The sequence below is a fragment of the Sphaerulina musiva genome (genome assembly GCF_000320565.1).
Source record: "Sphaerulina musiva SO2202 unplaced genomic scaffold SEPMUscaffold_4, whole genome shotgun sequence".
Lineage (NCBI taxonomy): Eukaryota > Fungi > Ascomycota > Dothideomycetes > Mycosphaerellales > Mycosphaerellaceae > Sphaerulina > Sphaerulina musiva.
Window position 1 is genome coordinate 335,453 of NW_016017386.1, and position 22,199 is coordinate 357,651.

At 52.0% G+C, this 22,199-nt stretch overlaps 9 protein-coding genes across 9 annotated transcripts; 5 read left to right on the forward strand and 4 right to left on the reverse strand.

The window, feature by feature from the left end:
- Positions 1-1,134: 1,134 nt before the first annotated feature.
- On the forward strand, positions 1,135-2,000 carry SEPMUDRAFT_148541 (uncharacterized protein). The gene is made up of 3 exons (XM_016904984.1): positions 1,135-1,196; positions 1,306-1,689; positions 1,787-2,000. Exons 2-3 carry the CDS (start codon positions 1,517-1,519, stop codon positions 1,929-1,931), a joined length of 318 nt encoding a protein of 105 aa, XP_016761281.1. The 5' UTR covers positions 1,135-1,196; positions 1,306-1,516; the 3' UTR covers positions 1,932-2,000.
- Positions 2,001-2,868: 868 nt separating this feature from the next.
- Positions 2,869-3,347, forward strand: SEPMUDRAFT_148542 (uncharacterized protein; the record flags this gene model as incomplete). Its single annotated transcript, XM_016904985.1, has 1 exon — positions 2,869-3,347. A coding segment is annotated over exon 1 (243 nt), but the record flags the coding sequence as incomplete, so codon positions are not given.
- A 1,403-nt stretch (positions 3,348-4,750) lies between these two features.
- Positions 4,751-6,957, reverse strand: SEPMUDRAFT_107215 (uncharacterized protein; the record flags this gene model as incomplete). Its single annotated transcript, XM_016900674.1, has 3 exons — positions 4,751-5,496; positions 5,608-6,389; positions 6,572-6,957. 3 exons carry the CDS (start codon positions 6,955-6,957, stop codon positions 4,751-4,753), a joined length of 1,914 nt encoding a protein of 637 aa, XP_016761283.1.
- Positions 6,958-8,271: 1,314 nt separating this feature from the next.
- SEPMUDRAFT_148543 (uncharacterized protein) lies at positions 8,272-11,624 on the reverse strand. Its single transcript, XM_016904986.1, has 2 exons — positions 11,178-11,624; positions 8,272-11,121 (listed from the first exon to the last, which is right to left on the reverse strand). The coding sequence occupies exons 1-2, from the start codon at positions 11,289-11,291 to the stop codon at positions 8,689-8,691; spliced, it is 2,547 nt and encodes an 848-aa protein (XP_016761284.1). The 5' UTR covers positions 11,292-11,624; the 3' UTR covers positions 8,272-8,688.
- A 392-nt stretch (positions 11,625-12,016) lies between these two features.
- Positions 12,017-13,038, forward strand: SEPMUDRAFT_148544 (50S ribosomal protein L14). The gene is made up of 2 exons (XM_016904987.1): positions 12,017-12,108; positions 12,161-13,038. Exons 1-2 carry the CDS (start codon positions 12,094-12,096, stop codon positions 12,554-12,556), a joined length of 411 nt encoding a protein of 136 aa, XP_016761285.1. The 5' UTR covers positions 12,017-12,093; the 3' UTR covers positions 12,557-13,038.
- Positions 13,039-16,001: 2,963 nt separating this feature from the next.
- SEPMUDRAFT_148545 (uncharacterized protein) lies at positions 16,002-16,619 on the reverse strand. Its single transcript, XM_016904988.1, has one exon. It carries the CDS (start codon positions 16,468-16,470, stop codon positions 16,075-16,077), a length of 396 nt encoding a protein of 131 aa, XP_016761286.1. The 5' UTR covers positions 16,471-16,619; the 3' UTR covers positions 16,002-16,074.
- Positions 16,620-16,665: 46 nt separating this feature from the next.
- On the forward strand, positions 16,666-17,028 carry SEPMUDRAFT_15686 (uncharacterized protein; the record flags this gene model as incomplete). Its single annotated transcript, XM_016907700.2, has 1 exon — positions 16,666-17,028. A coding segment is annotated over one exon (363 nt), but the record flags the coding sequence as incomplete, so codon positions are not given.
- A 1,023-nt stretch (positions 17,029-18,051) lies between these two features.
- Positions 18,052-19,437, forward strand: SEPMUDRAFT_63835 (glycoside hydrolase family 17 protein; the record flags this gene model as incomplete). Its single annotated transcript, XM_016909654.1, has 3 exons — positions 18,052-18,118; positions 18,236-18,822; positions 19,035-19,437. 3 exons carry the CDS (start codon positions 18,052-18,054, stop codon positions 19,248-19,250), a joined length of 870 nt encoding a protein of 289 aa, XP_016761288.1. The 3' UTR covers positions 19,251-19,437.
- Positions 19,438-19,521: 84 nt separating this feature from the next.
- SEPMUDRAFT_132522 (uncharacterized protein) lies at positions 19,522-21,938 on the reverse strand (the record flags this gene model as incomplete). Its single annotated transcript, XM_016902498.1, has 2 exons — positions 19,522-20,843; positions 20,903-21,938. 2 exons carry the CDS (start codon positions 21,936-21,938, stop codon positions 19,522-19,524), a joined length of 2,358 nt encoding a protein of 785 aa, XP_016761289.1.
- Between the last annotated feature and the right edge of the window lie 261 nt (positions 21,939-22,199).

Sequence of the window (22,199 nt, forward strand, 5' to 3'; positions counted from 1 at the left end):
CTTCAGGGTTCCAGAGACAGCACTGGAGCACGCTGCACTGGAGCTCCAGCAACAATAATAATACAATGCTGTTGTGTGCCACGGGACCTCCATCTCCACTACCTTACCTTACTTCTTCTCCACCCCGACAGGGCTATGGAAGAGAAAAAAAAAACACGACCTGGGAGATGCCAGAGAGAGCGCTCGTTTGAGCGGGCGTTTGCCAGCATTCAGCAAGGGAAGCGTGGCCATGGCCAGCGCATTATTTGGTGCTGGAGTATGCCAGGCTGTTCGCCCGTCGGCCGTCTCCACACACGGTGGTCGCAATCTGGAGCACACCACCCGACGTCGCCTCAAGCAGCATAGAGTCGGTATGAGCCGGTATGTACTACTGCTAGCACGAACGATGTACGCGCCATCATCGATGGCACGCTCCCGCGCACAGCTAGGTATGCACCCTCAAGTCCGAGTGGGCGGGAAAACGTGCTCCGCGCTAGGCCCTCGCTCGGATCTCCCATTCTCTATCAACTGCCAATTAGGGCATCTCGTCGTCGTGGTCCGTAGAAGGGGGCGGGCAGTCATTGGCTGGGAGAGGCAACTTCAGCCCGGAACGTGTGAGGACGACAGCAAGAATAGGTCAGCGGTACACACACGCGCCACGCGCCACTCGCCAGCCGGCTCTAAGAGGTACATAATACACGGGCACATAGTGGTTGATGAGACGGTGTGCATGGCGGGCGTGATCGTCCCATAGACTCCATACAACGTGGAACCACACCCCTAACACGTGCCGCGCCATAGCCGCTGTTGCCGAAAACTTTACCAATGATATGTCTTGACCTCGCGTCGTCCTGGTCCTCTTCTCGACTTTCTGCCTCCACCTCCGACATGTAGTTACCTCCTAGGAGGTAGTCCTCGTCCCTCCCAGCTCACCCTCTCCGAGTCCCACCTCATGCGTGGACCTGTTCGACCTGCAAGCGAATGTTCAGTGCACCTGCGCACACCTGTAGCACCGCCTGCACCGACGAGGCGAACCGGGTTCTCTTCCAATAGACCGCTGACCTCTCCCTCTGCCATTGACCGTTTGTTCTCACTTCGCCGCCGTCGCCCACACCCATCGCTCTCTGTCCCTTGCTCGCCGCTGATCGAGACGTCGTGGAGCCGAGGAGCTTCATCTGTTCCAGCTGAGACCGCTCGGACAATGCCTGCCTAAATCGGTAAGCCTTTTTTGCGCTAGGAGGTAGAACGTATCGATACCAGGATGTCATCGGCCTCTGGCTGGCGGAGCATCGGGTTAATACAATTCCCCATCATGAATCCATGAAGTCAGGTACCCTAGCACCCAGCGGACAGCGAAAGCCTCTGCAACCACCTCTATGTAGCCCTCCGTGAATCCAGTCTCCAGGACTATACGAATCGTCCACCGCCTGGCCGGCATGGCTACCTACCCTACCTACCACAAAGGCACAGCCAGTGTCTGGAGTGCAGATGAGGCCCTACGACGACGACCACCACAACGACGACGACGACTACGACGATGCCGCTATTCCGTGCTTCCAGTGTCGCCGCATCTATAGGACGAGTGACAGCTCCGCACACTAGTTCTCTAGCCAGGCGTTTGGCGCGCTCAAGCTTCCGTTTCATTCTGATGACCGGCGCTAGACTTACTTGTCTGTCGCGCACCCATCATTCACAATTTCACGTTGCCTCGTACGTCGTACCCGAATGGCGATCCGCCCTTCTCACTACTGTCCTCACGCCTTTCTCCCCGAGACGACCACATGATAACAACATCCATCGCCAGTAGCAAACCGCCAATATCCGTCCGAAATAGCTCGCGCACGGGTCCAATTATCATCACTGGCCAAGCCTACCATGGTTATGGATCTGCATCACCGTGGGCTCTTCTTGGCCGTGCCATGACGAATCTACAGTCGTCCGTTCCACATTAGTTCTCGTGGTTGTTCCAGTAATACGGATATGGTGGAGAGCGATGACCTTTGGTTGCATTATCGCAATCTCCTTCATGCCCCCATCGAGATAGATGGTCCGCATCGAGCCTGCACAGGCGTGCATTCCGCGACTGCTGGAAACTCCATCATGACATCAACGGAGGGGGGGTTTTGTGTTGGAAGTTCGCTGAAGTCGCGCTCATATCGGCAGGCTAAGCTAGGTGCTGGTCACCCTTAGTAGCTCGACGATCACACTGCGGAGAGGGAGCTCATCACACTGCTTCCATGCACACACCATTCTCGACCTGTCCTTTCCCGGAAACGTGTCCCTTTGCTGCTCAGAGTTCCTGGTCCTGTGTATGCAACGCTGCGTTCATGCCTCTGCACTCTGTCGGATCTGCCATGTTCTCTAGCGCCAACTAACGCCGTCGCAGAGGAGTCATATGTACCTGGGACGAGTGCGGCAAGACAAATCCATTGTGGCAACAATGCCGAGACTGGAGAAACCCCTATAAGGTACTTTCCATGCACGCAGGTACGAAAGCAAACTGTACTGTACAATCACGCATTGACCGCTCGCGTGGCGCGTGCTGAGCACCACACAACAAAAGACACAAACATCGCATACATGGCGCTGGATCCCTTTTCCTGTGATCATGCTTGGTACTGACCGTCACTATCGCATGCTGCACCGATCACATGCCTCACCGGAGCAGTATCCTGGACCATGACAGGGCCATCGCACATTTCGGATCCAAGGCGCGCTTCATTGTTTCCGCTCCGAACGAACAGGTGGCCGGAAGTTGAGAGCGAGTGTGACGGTGTGCGTGATGCGCGTTTGTTATGAGACAATCGAGCGATCTGCCCCCTCGGTGAGAACTGCACTGAGCTTCATCACTCGCTACGTTCTGCACCTGCTGCCTAAACCGGCCGGTGTCCGAGCTGAGCAGTTACTCGACCGACCAGAGAGACGATGGGCATCGTGATTGTGGCGACCACTTTCAGCTGCGACAGCAATTGGCTGCACGGCGACACGGTCTGCGAGGCAAAAACAGCCTATGCAAGACTTGTGTACGAAGGCCTGTCCATACTGCGGCTTGTACACTCGATGCAGTTTAGGCGTCACATGGTGTAAGGAGTCCCATCATCGATACATATGAACCGGGAAAACAATGTGGCGAACCTCCCCCTCCCCTCAAAAATGTGAAGATGTGACGAATGTGTCGACCTGCAGCCAACGCTCGCCCGAAAAAGCGACGGGCGCGACGTGTCCGAGTCACACACCCTCTTCCAAGACCCAAGGGTATAGCGAAAATTGCTATTTTTTGGGGGGCGGTCTACGCTGCGAGTGCGCTCGCCCACAGTGTGCTTCTATGCCCTCCCTCTCTCTCCTTCTCTCTCTCTTACACACACACCAGTCACATCTACAGCCTTTTCTCGTTACTCACTCACACATCACAAGTGCGTTCTCTGCCAGTGTGCCCATCAGTCTCGAGGCATTTCACGAATACCTCTTTTGGACGCAACAAGTCTTGTTTCCGGGCTGAGCATGCTCGTCATGTCTGCAAGGCATGGCGAATCAACTGGGAGTTGATCAATGATCTACAATGACAAGAGTAATAGTGGGACTACACGGGTGTATTTGATATTCCCAACTCCTCTCCCGACAAGGTTGTGAGTCCCCGTTCTTCCTTGACAACTACTGCATCACGCAAGTCTTGCTCAGCAGCAATGTGGCCGCATGTATTAGAAGACACTTGTTGTGGATCCAATATCCGTGCATACGGTGCAGCTCAGACGTCTTCCATGCTTTTACAGCAAGTAAGGTATGTATGTGCTAGGATACTCTTACAGCGGTTGCAGAGCTCAACAGCTGCATGCAGCTGCAGACTTGTCCGTGGCCTTGGGTGTTCTTGGGTGTCCGCAAACAGGTAGGAGGTACATGTACGTGGGAGAAAAGAGGTTGGGCGCTTTCGGGCAAGTTTTCTTGTGGTGATCACAAGCGACACGGGACCGGTTGAGAGCATATTGCCACTCACACACACACACTCTCTCTCTGTGTTTACCAGTACATGTGCAACACGGCCACGAGGGATTCTTGACACCTTGGTCGTACACGGCAGATTCTGACAGCTCCCTCGTGATGGATGAATGGCAGGCAATGCACCACTTGTCCTCTGAGCACAGATTGAGCTAAGTACAACAGCGGAATGCAGCAGCTCGCTTCGACTTGTTGCCAATCGTATCGAATGGAACTTGTTGTTGACCGTCGATGCTCTCACGCCTACAACGATCGCAAAGGCGGCCCGTACAAGAAGCTCAAGGCATAGGTAGATAGGAGGTAGAGCCAGCCACCTGATCTGCCCGCCGCCGCCGCCGCCATACACAGTGACAATTGACTGCAGAGTACGGAAAACAGTGTGAACCACCACCACCACCGCCGCCGCCTCGTTTGCTGTCGCTACTCGCCACGACATGGGAAACTAACACAAAGCAAAGCCCCAGTTTCAGCTTCTGCGAGGCTGTGCGTATTGGACAGCACATGCACAAAATAATACTTTCCTGTTGCAGTCAGACAAAACACGAGTTGGTGTTTAGTGTCAATTGAGGCAATGAAATGGTATGGTATGGTATGAAATAGATGATGGGAAGTGTAACAGCAACATTCAAAACGATGTCCGACATGAACACGGGAGTCGCTGGCTTGAATCACAGATCTGAAGTAAAGTATGTTGTTGCTTCTGAAGTTCCACTACATGCACCCATACACACAGAGTTCATTGAGGCAGATACGGTACGGTACGGTAGGTGACAATCATCTACAACGTCCCCAACCCATCACGTTTATCCGGCAGAGCTCCAGCGCTCGTCTCGCCCCTCGCAGTCTCCTCCCCTCGCGGACGCGAAAGATGCTCCGTCTCCATCGATGGACCCCCCGTGGTCGCGTCTTCGAAGCCCACATTGCGCTTCATGGCAGATTTCAAATTTGATGATGGCCCTGCTGCCCCTGCTGCCCCTGCTGCTGCTGCCCCTGTGGCTGCGGAAGTGAATGGGCCACTTTCATTCATGGCGTGGTACATCCCATTACCGCCATTGCTGCTGCGATACAGGCTCGGCTCCTGCGTAGTTTCATAGCTACCGACGTCGACGCCTCCTCCGCCTCTTTGAGGGACAGAATACATCATATTCTGCTGGCGGGGCTCAGCTGACGCGGCAAAGTCGTTGGCATCGTAATTGGGTCGTCGGAGCGGAGGCGAGATGTGTGCCTGGTGAGGAGTAGTAGTAGTAGTACCAGTAGCGCCAGGGCCATAACTCGTCGGAAGAAAATCTGACGGATGAGTGGTAGCATGTCCAGTAGCAGCAGCAGAAGCACCGGGGCCATAGCCAGAAGAAGAAGACATGGTAGGGCGAAAGCGATAGGGATCTTCGAAGACCATGCCTCCTCTGCCACCGCTGCTGTCATCTAAGCCACCACCACCACCACCGCCTGGACGGAATCGCGGATATCGAGAAGGTCCTCCTCCTCCTCCTCCTCCTCCTGTAGGTCCTCTAGGATCATGCATACCTATTGAAAATCACAATTAGCAAAGACCATATATATACCGCGGACCAGCTTCGAAGCAAAAAAAAAAGAAGAAGAAGAAGCAAAGAAAAAGGGGGCGTGTTACATACTCACCGCCAGCAAATCCGCCGAGCATATCATCATCATCTCTCCAATTCCCTGCTCCACCCCCAATACCACCAACACCACCATTTCTCCCTTGTCTCTTAAACCCACCTCTCCTCGGCCGAAAATCTTCATAATCTTCATCGAATCCATCATCGAGCGCAAAGCCATTCCGTCGTCGTGCACGTCTTCCCATGTTGTTGTTGTTCATTGTTGGTGGTGGGGGTTGATCCATCATACCACCACCACCACCAGTATTCATCATGGGCATGGACATGCCTCCTCCTCCTCCTACTCCATTCATCATCATCATGGGATTCATCTGTTGAGGTATACTACCCCCTCCACCATTCATACCTTGCATTGCAGCAGCAGCTGCAGCGGCCATGGGATTATTCATCATCATGCCTGCCATACCAGTATTATTACTATTATTATTCATAGCAGCAGCAGCAGCAGCGGCTTGCTGCATAGAATTCATCTGCATCATAGACGGATTCCCCTGTCCTCCTCCCGCCAACGGCATTTGCATCGACATTCCCGGCAGCGGCATCGACATACCATTTATTGTAGTTGTTGGCTGTCCAGTATTCGTCATCATCATCATTTGCACGAGTTGCGGCATCATCTCTTTGAGCTGATTCAACATATTCTGGCGATATTGTTCTTTTCTCCGATCCGTGTCGGAGCCGAAGAGGAATGTGTCTTGTTCGGAGATGTGGCGTTGGTACTGTTCGGCCATGTGGTGGAAATTGGATTTGAGATCTTCGAATTGTTCCCAGGGGACGTATCTGTGTGAAGAAAGGATATATCAGTTATCCATATATCTATCCATTCATCCATTTTTTTTTCGGGAGGTGTGTTCCAGATGAAGTTAGATTCAGGGTCAAACAGAATAGAAATATAATACATCAAAACAAACAAACAGGAATAAAAAACTGACGGAATGAATGACGGACTTGACTGGACTGACCTTCGACTTCTGCGTCCACTGCTACCACTACCACTACCACTATGTCGTCCACCATATTCTCCTCCTCCTCCTCCTCCTCCTCCATCCCAACACCCCCCTCCACCACCACCACCACCTTGCTGCGGCCCCTGCATCCCCGGCCAATTCGGAAACCCCCCACCAGCACCACCTCTTCCCCCCGAATAATTACTATTCTGATTATTATTCAAAAGATTCAACTTCCCATTCTCCCGACTCGCCCACTCCTCCAAGACCTCACTCAATTTTTCATAATCCCTCACCGTCCACGCTCGAGGGTCTTTCCACGGCATTGTGGGTACCTGTTGTTGTTGTTGTTGATGTGGAGGTCCTTGCCCAGAACCACCCATCATCATGAATTGCGACATCATGTCTACGGGATCTTGATAACGTTCGCGACCGTCGCCTGTAGGGAATGTTGGGGAATTCGAGGGAGGGGGTTTGGTTAGTTTTTTGTTCTTTTTTTTTGGCTTTTCTTTTGGTGATAATTGATGTTCATGGATTGGAAAGGGAAAGATGGGGATGGAAATGGGAAATGGGAAATGGGTGGGGAGAGGGAGGGGGAGAGAGAGAGAGAGAGATATGACATATTCGTACCTCCTCGTTCAACATACACAAATCTACTACTTCGATGAAAAGGCCGATCGCACCAGCACTTATCCGGATGGCATTCGCGCAGAGTTTGCGAGGGGAGGAAGAGTTCGGTTTTGGAGGGTTGGATGCCCATTTGATGTGGTGATGATGGACAACTTGTTTGCTTGCTCTGGGTTTGTTTGATGGATTGATTGATGGAGAAAGAAGAAGAAGACGAGAGGGGAAACAAAAAACGGAAAAAGGCCGAAGCCCGAAAAAGGGGGGTTTTAGGCAGGCAGGGCTGTTCCACGACCGAGGCGAGGCGAGGCGAAGAGAGTTGAAACTCTCTGTCTGTCTGTCTGTCTGTTCCTTTCGCGTTCGCTTGACGATTCGGAGAGCAAGAAAGAAAGAAAGAAAGAAAAAAAGGGAGAGAACACAGAAAAAAAAAGAGGAAAAGCCGGACCCTCCCCTTCGTCCGCCCCCCTCGTCCTGCCTCATGAATTGAATAGACGGTGAGTCGGAGAGTACAGTAGTCGGTTGCATTCCACCCCCCGGAAGAGAGTAAGAGATCGTAAAACAGAACAACAACAGCAGCAACAGGGGGGGGACGGGGACGGGGACGGGGAAGCAAAAAGCGAGTCACACAAAATTCTCCGGGTAAAGTAGTAAGTAAGTAAATAGGTGTAAGATACCGTAGGTAAGTACCTAGGTGAGGTATAGTAGGCAAGGTAGAGTGCTGCACGACATTAGCGTTCTTTCTTGGGGGTATAAGGCAATAATACTCGAGTAGCAAACAATTCAAAAAAGGATCCTGAAATTAGCTGGCTTTCGTTCCCAGTGTCCCGGACGATGGGATGGATGGGGAAAATTGCGGTCAGGGAGTAACAACCGCAATCAAAGATGGGTGCTTGCTTCTTCCCTTCGGAGGCATGATGGTGCGTGAAACTGCGGAAGGCTGCATGGTCCGTCACCGCTCTGTTGATGATGATGATGATGTTGTTGTTTGGTGTTGTCCTACACTGCTTGTTTGTCAGCTCATGTGATGCCGTGTAACTGTGGTGCAGAGGGAAATAGAAAGAGTTGCTCGGCTTGTCAATCAGTACCGTCAGGTGGCATAAGATATCGCGCACGCACGCATTAATGACATTACGTACGAATACAGAAGGTAGGTTTACTCATAATTATGCTCCCGCGAGATCGAGCATGCAGTACCAAGATGAAGAGCGGTGACCATTGTAGATAGTACAGCCGAAGTGCTTGCATTTCTCCACTTGTTCAAGCGTCTCGCATGGCAGTGCACGGGAGGCTGGCGGCTCGCCGGTAAAGATGCCATGCGCATCTCTCTGTGCGGCGAGCGTGCGGAGGAATGATACAGCATTCTCCTCCCTAAAGTCCCATCTGTAATGCTATTATTTATGCATCCGCACACCCACCTTCTCTCTTAGCCTGCCCTCCTTTCTTTCCGCTAGCCGTGTCTTTCGTGCCATCTTCTGTTGTCGTGGGCACGTCGGTGGCATATTATCACATTACATCGTCATTCGATCAGCTTTGGCTCTCCGGCTGTTGCTATCGCTTCGCGCCGGAGTGGGCTCTTCCAGCCTGCTCGTGATGCGCAATTGGCGGCTTCGAGTGATCTTGGTGGGCTGCTCAGGCGACTCGCTCTCCTCGCTTGCTCTGCTCTCGCTGAGCTCTTTCTCGCGAAGAAGCTCCGCCAATGTCTTTCGGCCTTTCCGTTCCTGGCGCTCCTCTTCGGGATCGATGTATCGGTGGATCGTCCGGTGGTCCAAGACCCGCTCTTGAGTGTCGTGCGGGCCTTCTTTGTCAGTCTTCGGCCAGTAAAAGCCGTACAGCTTGCTGTGGCGTTCACAGCGAGGACATGCAATACGCGTCAAGAAAGCCTCTTCTTGGACGAAGAATTCATCACAATTGCGACACTCCACCCACCGATGGTAAGTCGTGGCAAGTAGCGCACGACATAAATGGTAGTCTCCTGGAGTGCGAGGCTCGCCGCGTCGCACCTTGCCATCGTCGTCGTCTTCTTCTTCCTCCTTCTCGATACTCGTGACAGGAGCTGTGGTCACGTCCACAACGCCTCGTATACTCCTGCGAGTGACCGTCTGCTCTTGTTTAGGCGTTTCAGAATCTTCTTCTCGGCTGCTTGACTCGGTGTCGCGAGTCCGTGTCTCGGTCGTGGTGACTGCAACCTGCATGTTCTGGACGTTATGCCCCAATGGTGCAATATCAGTGGTGAGCATGTCGCAGATGCCCTGTGCGATGTTGCCATTTGCGAATGTTTCCAAGGATGTAGCGCTGGAGGCCAGGGACGAAGCAGATGAGTTATCGGTTCCCATAGAAGACGGCGATGTGGAGTCGTTGTCTGCGCGGGGCTGCTTTCGAGGTCGGCCGCGCCCACGTCTCTGTGGCTGCTCATCATCAGGCCCTGCCGGCGATGGTGGGATGCTGAAGATCGAATCGTCAGCGCTAACCACATTGCGCAAGCTCGACGAATTGCGCTCCTTATTGATCGAGGGGAGCTTCGACTTCGGGCCAGCCGCAGCAGTATTCTGACTGGCCTTTGCTTCACGCATTTCAGCTTTCTCCAGGGCTGTCTTCCTGACGAACATTCCACCTCGTCCACGGATCACCGTGCGGTTGTTGGATGTGACTTCAGCTTTGACTTCAACCACACCTCGCACCTTGTCGTCACTGTCGTCTTCATCAGCCTCCTCCTCATCATCGCCATGATCCTTGTCCCGCTCTTGTTTCTCATCCACCTTTGCCACCTCGGAGCCTTCTGGTAGCGTTATGTGAATGGGATCACTCGCAGCAAGTCCACGCCGCTTGCGATCGGTGCGATCGGCGACGTCTCCGAGCAAACGGAAGATCCTCTCCATTAACGGATCGTCGGGATCTTTTGGCTTCTTGTGGGCCAAACGCCGGGACTTTACAGGAACAGTGCGAGGAGTGCCTGGCTTGGTCCTCCTTGCAGGCGTAGACTTTGCTGAGGAGCTCCCCTTTGGTTTGAAACGACCTCTCCCATCGCGCACATTGCCATGCTCGTCGGGCTCATCTCCATCTTCCGTGATTTGGTCGTCAGGTCGTGGATACTTTCGCGGCCTACCCCGACTTTTTCTCGCGGCACTATCAGGATCGTCGTCTTCGACATCGACCTCGCGTTTTCGTTTATTCGATCTGCTGCTCTCTGCTCGCCGCTGTTTCGGAGTCACAGATTGCGACTCGTCATCTGCGCCCGAATCATCGCTACTGCTCTCCTCGTGTAGGATCATGCCCCGTGGATCCCAACCATTCACCTGTTTCGTTTCGCACGTGTGGCAAAGACACTCGCAATTGCCTACGCCAAAGTAGTCAGTACCATAGGTCACCGTAATTTCCTCGCCAGTGTAGATGTTTCTCTTTGCGATGATTTCGATGCCGTGTGCTCCCATGGTCCTGAGTTTGGCATTGGAGTTACAGTCGTGATTGGCAAAGCGCGCTGGACCGAGAAAGAGCGAAGGCCGTTTCTTGCGGCTGGTTATGACGATACTGAAGTCAGTGCCACTCGAGAGCTCTCGCTCCTCTTGCTCCGTCATCTCGACCTGGATACCGCGCAGATAGCGGATCTGATCACCCTTGCGAATGTTCTTGCGGGCCACTACGCTGGCCTCGGCAGTTGTGATGGTGTAGCGATTAGTCGTGCAGACCTCGAACGGGCAATCCGGTAGCCACATATCGATGTACTGGCGCAAGTGCCGGACAAAGTGTTCCCGCTCATCTTCGGTTCGCAGAGCCTGGTGAAAGCAAGCGATGCCCTTGGTTCCTAACAACAACTCCTGCGCCTTCTTCGCGTTCTTGTTAATGACGACCTCTTGCTGCAAGATCTTGCACACTTGCTCTTGAGTAATATGGCGACTACCATGGTAGGTAGCCTTGAGCTTGCGAATATGGGACCAGAAGTAGACCTACGGTGTCGAGTTAGCATGGCGCGCATATACAGTGTCGCAGTTGCATTACACACCTTGTCGACGAGCGCGTCAGTGGCCCAGTCGTCGTAGTTTGCCAGTTGCGACAAGTTCAGGCCGCCCTTCTTGTTGAGCGCATCCTCGAGGTCGGCAGCATGCTGCGGCGCCATGTTGTTGACAAGACGCAGTCAGCGCACTCCGCCTTGGTCTCCCCTCCACGCTACTCAATGTAGCGGAGAGTGTTGTCGTAAGAATTGAACGCACTTGTGGCCTATATTCTCGCACACTCTGCACCCTTCCAGTCGAGTCCCGACTTGGCACGCATGTATGTTGGCCCGTGGGGGCGTGTCTTCCTTTATGCGTAGGTGGCTTATGTGTTCCGGACCGCGTGTTTGGTATGCGATGTCATTATTCCCGATGCTTCCAGGCGCGGCGCAAACAAGGAACGGATCGCTCAGAGAGAGAGGGTGGATGCTTCTGTCGCGACACTTCGGGCCAGTTGGCTGGGCGTGTAAGTAAGTATTCGAGGAGGGAGAGAGAGGGAGGAGAGGCGGGGGGCAGGGGGGCGGCAGAGGGAGCGAGCAGAAGAACACGTAAGCGAATGGCGGTGGTGGTTGTGATGGCGGTGATGGTGGTGATTGTGAATCGTGAAGAGGCAGAGGCGGAGATGGAGCGAGCGAGTGGCTGGTGCTGGACTGGCTTCCTGACTGTCCCTTGTAGGTGGAACAACAAGTCTCGACTCGGCTCCCACTGCAGAGAACTGCCACTAATCCACAGCGCACGACCGGGACGTCCCGCAGAGCCTCTTTCCCGGTCCCGTCCCACTTTTACTGTATGTAGAGTGATCCTTGCATTGCCGATCGCCGAGCACACACAAGACATCTCCATACCGTACACCTAACCTACCTTACCTAACCACCTCCATACCGGACCTGCACACTGCCCAGCAAAAACAGACGACACCCCGCCATCATGATTCAACTCAAGGTCCGTCCTTCACCCCTTCCCCTCATATTCCCCATCACTAACCCGAGCCCAGACAATGGTCAATGTCATCGACAATTCCGGCGCCGCCATAGCAGAATGCGTCAAAGTCCTCAAACGCAAAACCCCCGCGCGCGTCGGCGACCGCATCATCGTCGTTGTCCAAAAACAACGCAACTTTGGACCCGAAAGCGGTGGAGGTGGAGGTTCCGTGTCCGTGTCCGCTGCCAATAAAGTGCGACGAGGAGACATCAGACATGCCGTGGTGGTGCGCACGAAGAAAGAGTTTGTGAGAAAGGATGGAAGTGTCGTGAAGTTTGATGATAATGCCTGTGTGCTGATCAACAAAGGAGGAGAGCCCATTGGGACGAGATTGAACGGGATTGTTGCGAGGGAGGTGAGGGACAAGGGGTGGAGTAAGATTTTGAGCTTGGCCCCGATGCATTTGTAGAAGAGGGAATCGGCACAACAGAGGAGAGAGGTGGAGGGGATACGAGAGGGCATGGAATCGTTGGCAAGAAGTGGTCAACGGCTGGTGGCAGCGTCAAGTCGAGATGCCGGGAAGGCGAGACTCCACGGTATCTGGCGCATCGCATTCGAGGGCTGCATACATCATGGCCGCGCTGCCGTTCCTGTTCTGTGGAGGGCGCATGCAGGGAGACGAAGCTGGCAGGACCAAGAGAAGACTGCGATGCAAGACTCTACCTAGCAGCTGGAAAGTGCCGGCTCGTCGACCGGACGAGCCACATTGGACGTGACTGGGAATTTGTGTTCGATTTGGTTATGACAAAGCGTGGAGTTCAAGGGTGCGCTGGAATTTCCACTCACATCAGCGGAGCGAAAGCGATTGTGACATATAGGTGAGTGCTACACATCATTCAGAGCCCATTTTTAGTAAGGTAGGTAGATCCAAAAGGAGCTCTCGCCGCATCAGATCCCGAAGCAGCTACCTTATTCACATTTTCACCTCTGCCCCTGTGCGCTGATCAAAGAAAATATACCAAATAAGGTACATGTAGTCGGCGCTAGATCACAAAAAAGTGCAGAGAGTGAAGAAGAGCAAAAAAGAAAAAAGAGTGCGCATGCATCCTACCGCAAGCCCCCCAATCGAATCCAACCCTCGTAAACATATATAAGGTAGGTATTCTTCTTACAAGTTTTCCTAGGCAGACTCGAGAGGAATACCTAGGTAGGTAGGTAGGTAGGTAGTTGCAGAAAAACAAAACATCAAAAGCTACAGGTATCTCAGCTACACCCAATTCACCCCCGACCTAGCTATACATATACATATACATATACATATACCTCCAGGTAGGCATCAATATCTAGCCAACAAATATAAAAAGTATAACCCAACACCGGAATAAAGGGTATATTAGTATCCCCTCTCCCGAGCCAAAAAGAAAGAAAAAAGGTTCCTATATAGAACAACTTTATCTATTCTATATTCTCTCCCGTCTGTCCGTCTTTCCGTTGTACTCTTAAAGGATAGGGTAAAAGGTATATTATATTATACTATATTATATCAAATCTAATATACTACAAAAGAAGGGAAGAGAAAGGAAAGGAAAGGAAAGAGAAAGAAAAGGGTCCTCCTATAGAATAAAGCTACCTACCTTACCTACCTGTAACCTTAAGGATAGTGTATTACTTTCTATAAAGACCCTTTTGCTTAAGGGCCCGTTCGCTTGTACACCTTATAGCTTCTAGCTAGAAGCTATAAGGCTATCTTGAGCTATAAGACGGTCGCGTTCGCTTGTTTACCTTATAGCTTCTCGCTAGAAGCTAGGTTTTTAGCTATAATGTAGATACTACGTTGATCTTATATAAAAGGGGGAAGGCTCGCGTTCTCAACGTAAAAAAATACGCTAAATCGTCTTATAGCTAGATTAACCTCATTTTCTCGCTTCTAAGTATAAGGACCTATTTTTATTATAGGTAGGTACGGGTAGGTACGGGTACCTCCCGTCTTCCGGTGTCTAGTCCTAATATAGTACAATCTATACTATAAAGGGAGTAGTCTCTTACCTTGTATATAAGGCGAGTTGGTTATAATAATACAAGCGAACACCCCCGGCTTATAGATTTAGTTATAACGACCTATATTTAAGAGCAAGAGTTTGGGTAGCGTCAGCTTCTAGCTAGAAGCTATAAGGAACAAGCGAACGGGGCCTAATAGCTACCTACTTACCTACCTATATACCTAACCTATATATATATAGTAGGATAGTTCTTTATTTTCCTTTTTCCTTTTTTGTTGTTTACGCAAGGGTATAGGTAAGGTATACAGGTAAGGTAAGGTTAGAAACCTTTTATCGTAAGACCCTTTTAAAGGTATTATAGCAGTGTAGTAGAGTACTACCTACCTATCTACCTCTACTAGTCGGGACGAGAAGGTTGAGGCTGTGCATTGTAGTAGTAGGACATACCTTCCCAAGTTAGTACGAGGGAGTTTGAGGTAAGAGAGGTTGATGAGATACCTCTCGTCCTATCGAAAGGCTATACACATCATATACCTATCGATAGGGGCGTCGGAAGTCCCGTAGAAGTTTTTTCCCTTCCTCGCTTTTAGACTAGGAGATACAGACTACAGACTACAGACCACCTACGAATCCTCGTACTTCCTTTCCGTCCTTTTTCTTCCTTCTTATCAAAGTTGTTAGACTTTTTATTAAGCTGATTCTAAACGAGGGGCGGATTCTCCTTTAGGACAGAGGTAGATGTAGATATTTGAAAGTAGAAGGTCTGTGAACTGGCTGGATTTGGTGGGACTGGTTGATTTATCCACCTACCTTAGGTATCCATTCATGATACCTCCTAGGAGATAGTAAGGTATTGAGTCCAACTGATGTTGGTTAGTTGAGCCCGAGATTGCTGCTACCGTACGCGCGGCATCGTCAGAGATGTTATGTTCACTGGTACTGGGAAGAACCACACAGTTTTTAGAGGGGGGCAGTACTAGGTATCCACACTTTTTGCGCGCCGAGACTTGGGGCGCATGTCGAGCGCGTGTTCAGCACAGTGAGTGCCGAAGTTTGTTGTGTTGTAGTGGTGTTGTCGCCCAAAGTCCCATGTGATGGTTACCTCCTGCATGTTGTGTTTCCATTGCATCGATTCCCTGCCTGTAGCGGCGTAGCCCCGATCGATCTAGAACCGGCTCTACTGCACAGTGGGATTTTTAGTTCCAGGTAGTTTAACTGAGTTTAGAACTTCAGATCTTGGACCCTTGGCCCGGCATATGGCGACAAAGGTTGAACCTTGCTTGTGAGCAAAGAAGGACTCTGACTGCACTGCTGGCATCCACTAGGAGGAGGTATCAAACCATCCACAACAAGCTGTACAACACAGAACAAGGTCCTGCTGACCTGCTTGGTCTACACACTGTCACGCTTCGCTTTTTGTGTGTGTTTTCTGTCGTCGTTTCTTCCAACTTCCAAGTGTGACCATCTTGGACGCCATGGCTTTTACCATCGCTGGTCCTCTTTCGTGGCGTTTTGGCATGGCGTCATGCGGCTGCTTGTCATCCGAAGTAAAGCGAAAGAACGATGGCACTATGGGAAACGCAGAGACGCCTTGTGCAGACCAACAGGCACGCTTCCTTTCAGCCATAGTGGATAAAGGCGTATTTGGAAAACTGAAAAAGTCAACGCGAGGCGCTGACGTGCACGCCTTGTGCCAGATTCCTCCATTGTTTACTGATCACACCGGAATATCTATGTGGCCTTCTGGTTCGGCCGTTCGATCCGTAGTAAGCCGATAGATTGGTTCTTGTCGTGTGCTTGTGCACTACATAGGAACTTGGAAAGTAAGCGTAGCGTGCTTTTGCAGCATAGATAGATACATGTAGTAGGCCAGACCAGCGCATTCCTGTCGAGACGTTATTGAGACCTTGACCAGACCCATTCACCACCTGCACAGTCCTCTCCTCTGGTCGCAAACTTTCCGGGTCGTTGGTAATACCTGGAGGATTTATACAGCACGTTCACACCCGGCGGGATCTTTTGCCAATATTGCCAAATCTTCGAACAGCCGTGTTCTTTGTTCTGGAAAGGCCGAGATTGGGTTCGACCAGGCTACTGAATCTGTACTCGAGTCGGGATTCGTCGAGCTGTCCAGATCGGGAAAAAGAACGACATACAGCCTCCTCGCCTTGCCAGAATAAGAAGAGCGCAACCTCTGCTCGGGCATTTGGGATCCTGAACATCGTGAATTTGAGAGAAAAAAATCGATCGCAGCGGCAAGCTTCGCTGTCTGAGGCTTGACCTCGCACGACATCCACGTTTCTTGAAATCTTTCTACACCGCACTCCGCCGTTTCAGGCGCAATTTTCGGCGACACATACCCCACCACCATACATACCACCATACCACCATGGCATCAACACAGATCGTACCAGTCCGCTTGAGATCGTGTAGTTGCGGAAAACATATTCAACAAAGTCTGGAGCGATGCACATCTTGTTCCAGGCAGTTCCAGAGACGAGTTTCTCCACGAGCGCGGCCACTTACACCACCTCCCACAGCGCCCGATAGCACCCGGCTGTCCCAGGCAACGATTGCACTCAATGATGCATTTGCATCAGACGACACCGTGCCCCGAATACTGCCCAAATCCATTTACCGCATGCCAGAAAGACCATCAGCAACACCATCACGAGCGACTTCAGCACCACCTTCAGGTGTTTCTTCACCGTCGACGGATGCCACTCATGTACGACGGACCTCGGACGAATCCATGTCAGCGCAGTCTCCCGGGCGGTCTCCCAACGGAAGAGCATATGCGCCCATGGCTGCGGCATTTGTACGTGTCGCTCGCGAAGTCCAGATGGTGAATTCGGCCCCCAATCAGCTGAATCGGGAGAGCAGTGGGAGCAGCAGGCCCGGGCTCGAAGCGGAATTGAGGCTGTTTGACGGACCCGCCTGAATGTTCCAATTGTTCTTTTTTCCTATTTTATTTAGTGATACCCTTTTGATCAAGCGGGGCGATGAGGCTCGATATTCATGTATTTGTAGGTAGACCAATTAACGAATCCCAAAGTACGATGAAAAATGATTTCTGTCCGGATCTCACCAGAGTGACGGCTTTTCTGGTTGTCCTCCCCCGCCTTACCTCCTTGAAGCTTCTATTGTAGAGCCGTTGCGCGTGAGAGCGTGTTCATCGCGTTGCCGAGTCGGGTACTCCCATACCGTTAGCCCACGTGAGCACGCGTTTGTTGATGTAAATAGAAAAGTGGAAGGAGGAGCGCGTGGAAGCTTGCGTGTATGAAGCTTTTGCAAAGCCGCCTCTTCCGCCGGCACGGGCCGCTTGCTTATTTAAGGTAAGGTAGCTTACGTACACAACATTCAGGGGCCATCTCCAACACCTCCAGTCCTCCATCTCTCGCGCACTTTATACAGTGTACATGACTCTCTCAGGCAGATTTGCTCCAGAAGAAGCGACACGTCGGCGAAAACTAAAGTGTCATCAACTACCTACAGTACCTTATATGTACCCCAACTCACAAAAGTCCACAGTTCTACATTTTTTAGGTAATTAATAATGGGCCAGCAGCTCGCAGTGGGGACTCACGGTCTATATTTGCAACCAGAAAGAATCCACTACGGCATCGCGACTGGCCGCTGCAGGCGAGTCGGGAATTCGGGATGTGTTGCATAATCATTTTGACCCACAATAATGATCGAAGGCTCTTCAATGGCCGCGCAGTAGGTAGGTAGTCGGTCGCCTCCTCCAGTCCTCACCGTCCCAAAATTACCTCCTACTTATACCTACCTTACCTACTAATACTCCTACAAACTCCTCTGGAAACATTCGATCTTTTCACTCTTGTGCACCTTGGTGGCATCCATCCATCCATTCATTCCTACCTGACTCTGATTATCTTGTACTCATATCACCCCATAATTTCATCCTACTAGCCAAAGTATATCTCAGCCCACATCGCCGACAATGCGTTTCTTCTCCACCATCACCGCTCTAGCAGCGTCCGCACAAAGCGTAGCAGCCTACTACAAAGGTAGGTAAAAACGATTCCAAAGAGGCGGAGAGAGACAAAGAGACAGGGAAAGCAGAGAGAAAAAGACAAGCAAGGTACCTATCAGTCCACAACTGACTCAAGATAAAAAAAATCCAGGCTTCAACGTAGGAGCAAACAACCCCGACGGAACCTGCAAAACCACCTCCCAATGGGAAACAGCTTTTAACAAACTCCGAGGCCTACCGCAAGACGTATCCGTAGTCCGTCTCTACGCCTCAAGCGACTGCAACACCCTAGCAAATGCCGTGCCCGCCGCCGTGACAACCAACACAAAAATTCTCGTAGGAATCTGGACCGAAGACTCGGCGCACTACAGCGCAGAGAAAGCAGCATTAGAATCTGCAATTCAGGCTCATGGCATAGATTGGATTCTGGCTATTTCCGTTGGCAGCGAGGATCTCTATCGCGGAGATACTACAGCAAGCACACTCGCCCAGCAGATTTATGATGTGCGAGGTATGGTGCGGGCGTTGGGAGTTCAAGCTGAAGTCGGTCATGTAGACACTTACAATGCGTGGACCAATTCTGCCAATGACGATGTTATCAAGGCTTGTGATTTCATTGGTATGGACGCATACCCGTACTGGCAAGGAAGCTCCATTGAGGATGCATACAATGTCTTCTTCCAGGCCTACCAAGAGACGAAAAACCATGTTCAGTCTGTAGGAAGTGGCGCGTGGGTGGTACGTCTTCTTTCTTTCCTTCTTTCTTTCTTCTTTCTTTCTTCTTTCTTTCTTCTTTCTTCCCTTCTTTCCTTCCTTCCTTCCTTTTTTTTTCTTTTCTTTTTTTTTCTTTTTTTTTTTTTTCATTAATACCAATTTCTTTTACAAACACACCCTGCCAAGTCTTCAGTCATCAGAAGAAGCTAACCATAATTTTTTCTTCTCAACAATAGTGGGTGACCGAGACGTCCTGGCCCGTGACGGGCGCCAACTATGGCAGCGCCGTACCATCTGTGGCCAATGCGCAAAAATTCTGGCGATCCGTCGCTTGCGAGCTCTTCAACGAGGGACACGTCTTCTGGTATGCCTACCAAGACTACAACGACTCTCCCTCCTTTGGCGTCTTCGACTCAAATGGAAATGCCATTTACGATCTATACGGCTGCTGAGGCTGTGAAGCCAAAGTCGGCGCTCTTTACCACGAGAAACAGACCGTGGTGTCTTGAAGCTGTTGTTTACACAGACAAGAGAGGTCTGTAGACTTTGTTGCTACCGTTCACGGAGAGAGAAGCCCAGCGACTAGAGATGAAGATCATTTACTTTGAGTAGCAATATCGTCACAAAATACAACGCCCCACTTCCAACTCACCTATTACGTCCATCCAATAGTGCATGCATGTAGCCCAAGTCTACCAACGCCAACGACAAAAAAGTCCCTCTTCACAAGAAAGCACCACCTCCGATCGAAGTGTCCTCTAGCTCCGCCCTCTTCACCAAACTCTCCCTACTCTTCCGCTCATTGAGCCAGTCCGTGACCATGTGCTGCCCGGGAGACCGACGAGATCGATCCCGCATCTCCATCATCGACTGTCGAGACAACGACGACGACGGCTTGCTCACGCCTGCTTTGGGCTCCCTCATCGATTGTCGAGACTCGCGAGCCGAGAGTCTGGTGAGTGATGGTTGTGCCACTGCCTCCTTCAGGCTCATCTTGCGGACCCCGGGCCGTGGCCTGTGCGAACCTGCCGCGAGCCACTGCGAGCTCGACAATGAAGGAAGTGGAGACGGGGGTGGGCGACCGGTGCTGCTCGGTGGTCGCACATTTTCCTTGCTGCCATAGCTATTCAACGGGCGGGACATGCTCGTACGTCCAACGTTCTCTCGAGTTCCGAGATTGGTCGGCGGTCGAGCTGGTTCTTGATAGCTTTGGGGTGAGAGAGGGCGACTCGTCTCCCGATAGCTACTAGGACTGAGAGCTCGCATACTTGGTGGACCAAAGTTCTCTGACAGGCTAGTACGGCTGGGCACAATTCTCGGATAGCGATCGTTCATAGCGGAAACGATGCTGCTCGTGCGTGACCGTGGTTGGCCTGCATCCTCGCCTGGCTCCGAGAGCGGCGAAATGGAGCCAGGTCTATTAGAGGCACTGTTGAGCAGTCGGAATTGCTGTTGTTCATCGGTGCCCAGAGTCGTCTTCATCTCATCTGACAGCCACGTGCGCCAAGAGCCACCTTCTTGTGATCGTTGATGACCAGGCGGAGTCTGCGTCACTGGCGAAGGACCGCGCATGAGTGACTGCATGGCAGGCGACGGAGTTCGGCGGGCTTGCATGTATTCCTCGTTGCTTGGAACACTCAACGACTGGTAATGTGGTTCGCCCGTTCCCAGGCTGGTCTTCATTTCGTCGGACAACCACTTGCGCCACGACCCGCTACCATGTCCGCGATGGCGTGGCTGTTGTGGCTTTGCAGGAGATATGCTGTATCTTCGCACTTCCCGTCCAGTAATCAAAATGGTCGTCGTACCTTCCTCTCCTTCTGGCGATAGCGGTCGCAGTGAGGCACCATCAGTGGCGCGAGAGTAAACACTGGGAGAGATGACATCTGACCTGCTAGCATGTGGCACTCTCAGCGCAGATCTACGCTTCAGACTGCTGCCGGGCGAGCTGACTTCATGGACTGGCGAGGGTCTGTTGATTGCATCTGGGGTGATGGTCCGTATGGTAGGCAAAGTTGGCTCGAAGAGCGTTGTATCGTCGATGGCTACGCAAGCATGCATCAGTTTTTCAGAGAGGCAATTTCGGAGAACACTTGAGACTCACCTGATGCCTCGAGAGGTGATGATATATCTGTCGTTTTGATCGGGTATTCGGACTTCGCGGGGCGAATACGTTTCTGCAGAGCACTGTAGAGCCCAGCACTCTCCTCAGATGATCCGTTTAGCTCCGCTTTGCTACTTCTACGCAGTCTATTGCGTACCGGCCCGCCAAAGAAGGAGCCTTTTTGGCGTAGCTCACGGCTATTCTCCTCCATTACAGGCTCCGCTTTGGTGTCAACCTGAGCCTGAGAGCGTACGGAGTTGACGAAGAAAGAACTTTTCTTGCGCAGACCACGGCTGTTGAGTTCCAGCACGGGCTCAGGTGCTTGCACATATGAATGGGATGGGCGTCGGCTGCTACGAATGCTGGAGACTGCTGCGATAGTGGAGTTCGTCCAGCTTGTGACTCGAGACTTGGCTGACATGGAGTATGGTCGGGTGTAAGGTTCTGCTCCAGGAGACACGCCGAAATCTGCCGTGTTATGACCTTGCAGAGCACCTCCTGGCTCTGCAACTGCTGGTACGGCGTCCGGAGGGGGAGCATCAGGAGAAGGAGCACGTGCCAGTGAAAGGACATTTACGGGCGTCGACTTTCGAAAGACTTGCTTGATGCGTCCCTTGATGGCGGTCGAGAAATGGCGTTGTGTGGGAGTGTTGGCTTGTGCAGCCCTGGCAGCCTGTGTCTCTGTGGAGACGATCATATACGGATCCACTGTTTTCAGGACGGGCACATTTGCCAGCGGTGACTGAGCAGCCGGCAGAACGGGCGGCGGCACAGCAGCTACCTCTGGTATAACCTTTGGTGCCGCTGTCGATGGTATTGATGTCGTCTCTTGCTTTTGCGTGGTTGAAGTAGTGGACCGAGTGGAACGCCGCCGTGCAAGATCAAAATGGCTTCCCTGCGATGTCCTCGACTTCCGACTCGGGCGGCGTGTGGGAGTGGTCTGGTCTTCTGCGTGGCGCGCATAGGCGCTCCTCGCTGCTGCCGCCGCCTCCACGGTCGACATGCTTCGCGTTAGCCCGGCCACATCAGCAGCCATGTTAGTACAGGTAGTCGACGTGCTCGCAGACGGGAAGCAGAATGGGAAGAAGGAAAACAACGGCCCTGGGAGATTGATACCTACCTGCCTGGCTGCATCCATTCTACAGTCAGCAGCAGCACAGGGCATCATACAGCCAGACGGCAAGATGGACAGATGCATAGCACTTGCTTCTTCCACTTGCTAGAGAGTCGGTCTTGTAGCAACGGGAGTCCACTAGAAGTGTTCCAGAACAAGGCGGCACGCACGCGATGAGCCGTG

Coding starts and splice junctions, on each gene's coding strand:
- SEPMUDRAFT_148543 (XM_016904986.1), bottom strand. CDS start 11,291: ATGGCGCCGCAGCATGCTGCCGACCTCGAGGATGCGCTCAACAAGAAG. Junction 11,122..11,177: donor CTGACGCGCTCGTCGACAAG/GTGTGTAATGCA, acceptor TCGACACCGTAG/GTCTACTTCTGGTCCCATAT.
- SEPMUDRAFT_148541 (XM_016904984.1), top strand. CDS start 1,517: ATGCCGCTATTCCGTGCTTCCAGTGTCGCCGCATCTATAGGACGAGTG. Junction 1,690..1,786: donor TCACAATTTCACGTTGCCTC/GTACGTCGTACC, acceptor CATCGCCAGTAG/CAAACCGCCAATATCCGTCC.
- SEPMUDRAFT_148545 (XM_016904988.1), bottom strand. CDS start 16,470: ATGGTGGTATGTATGGTGGTGGGGTATGTGTCGCCGAAAATTGCGCCT.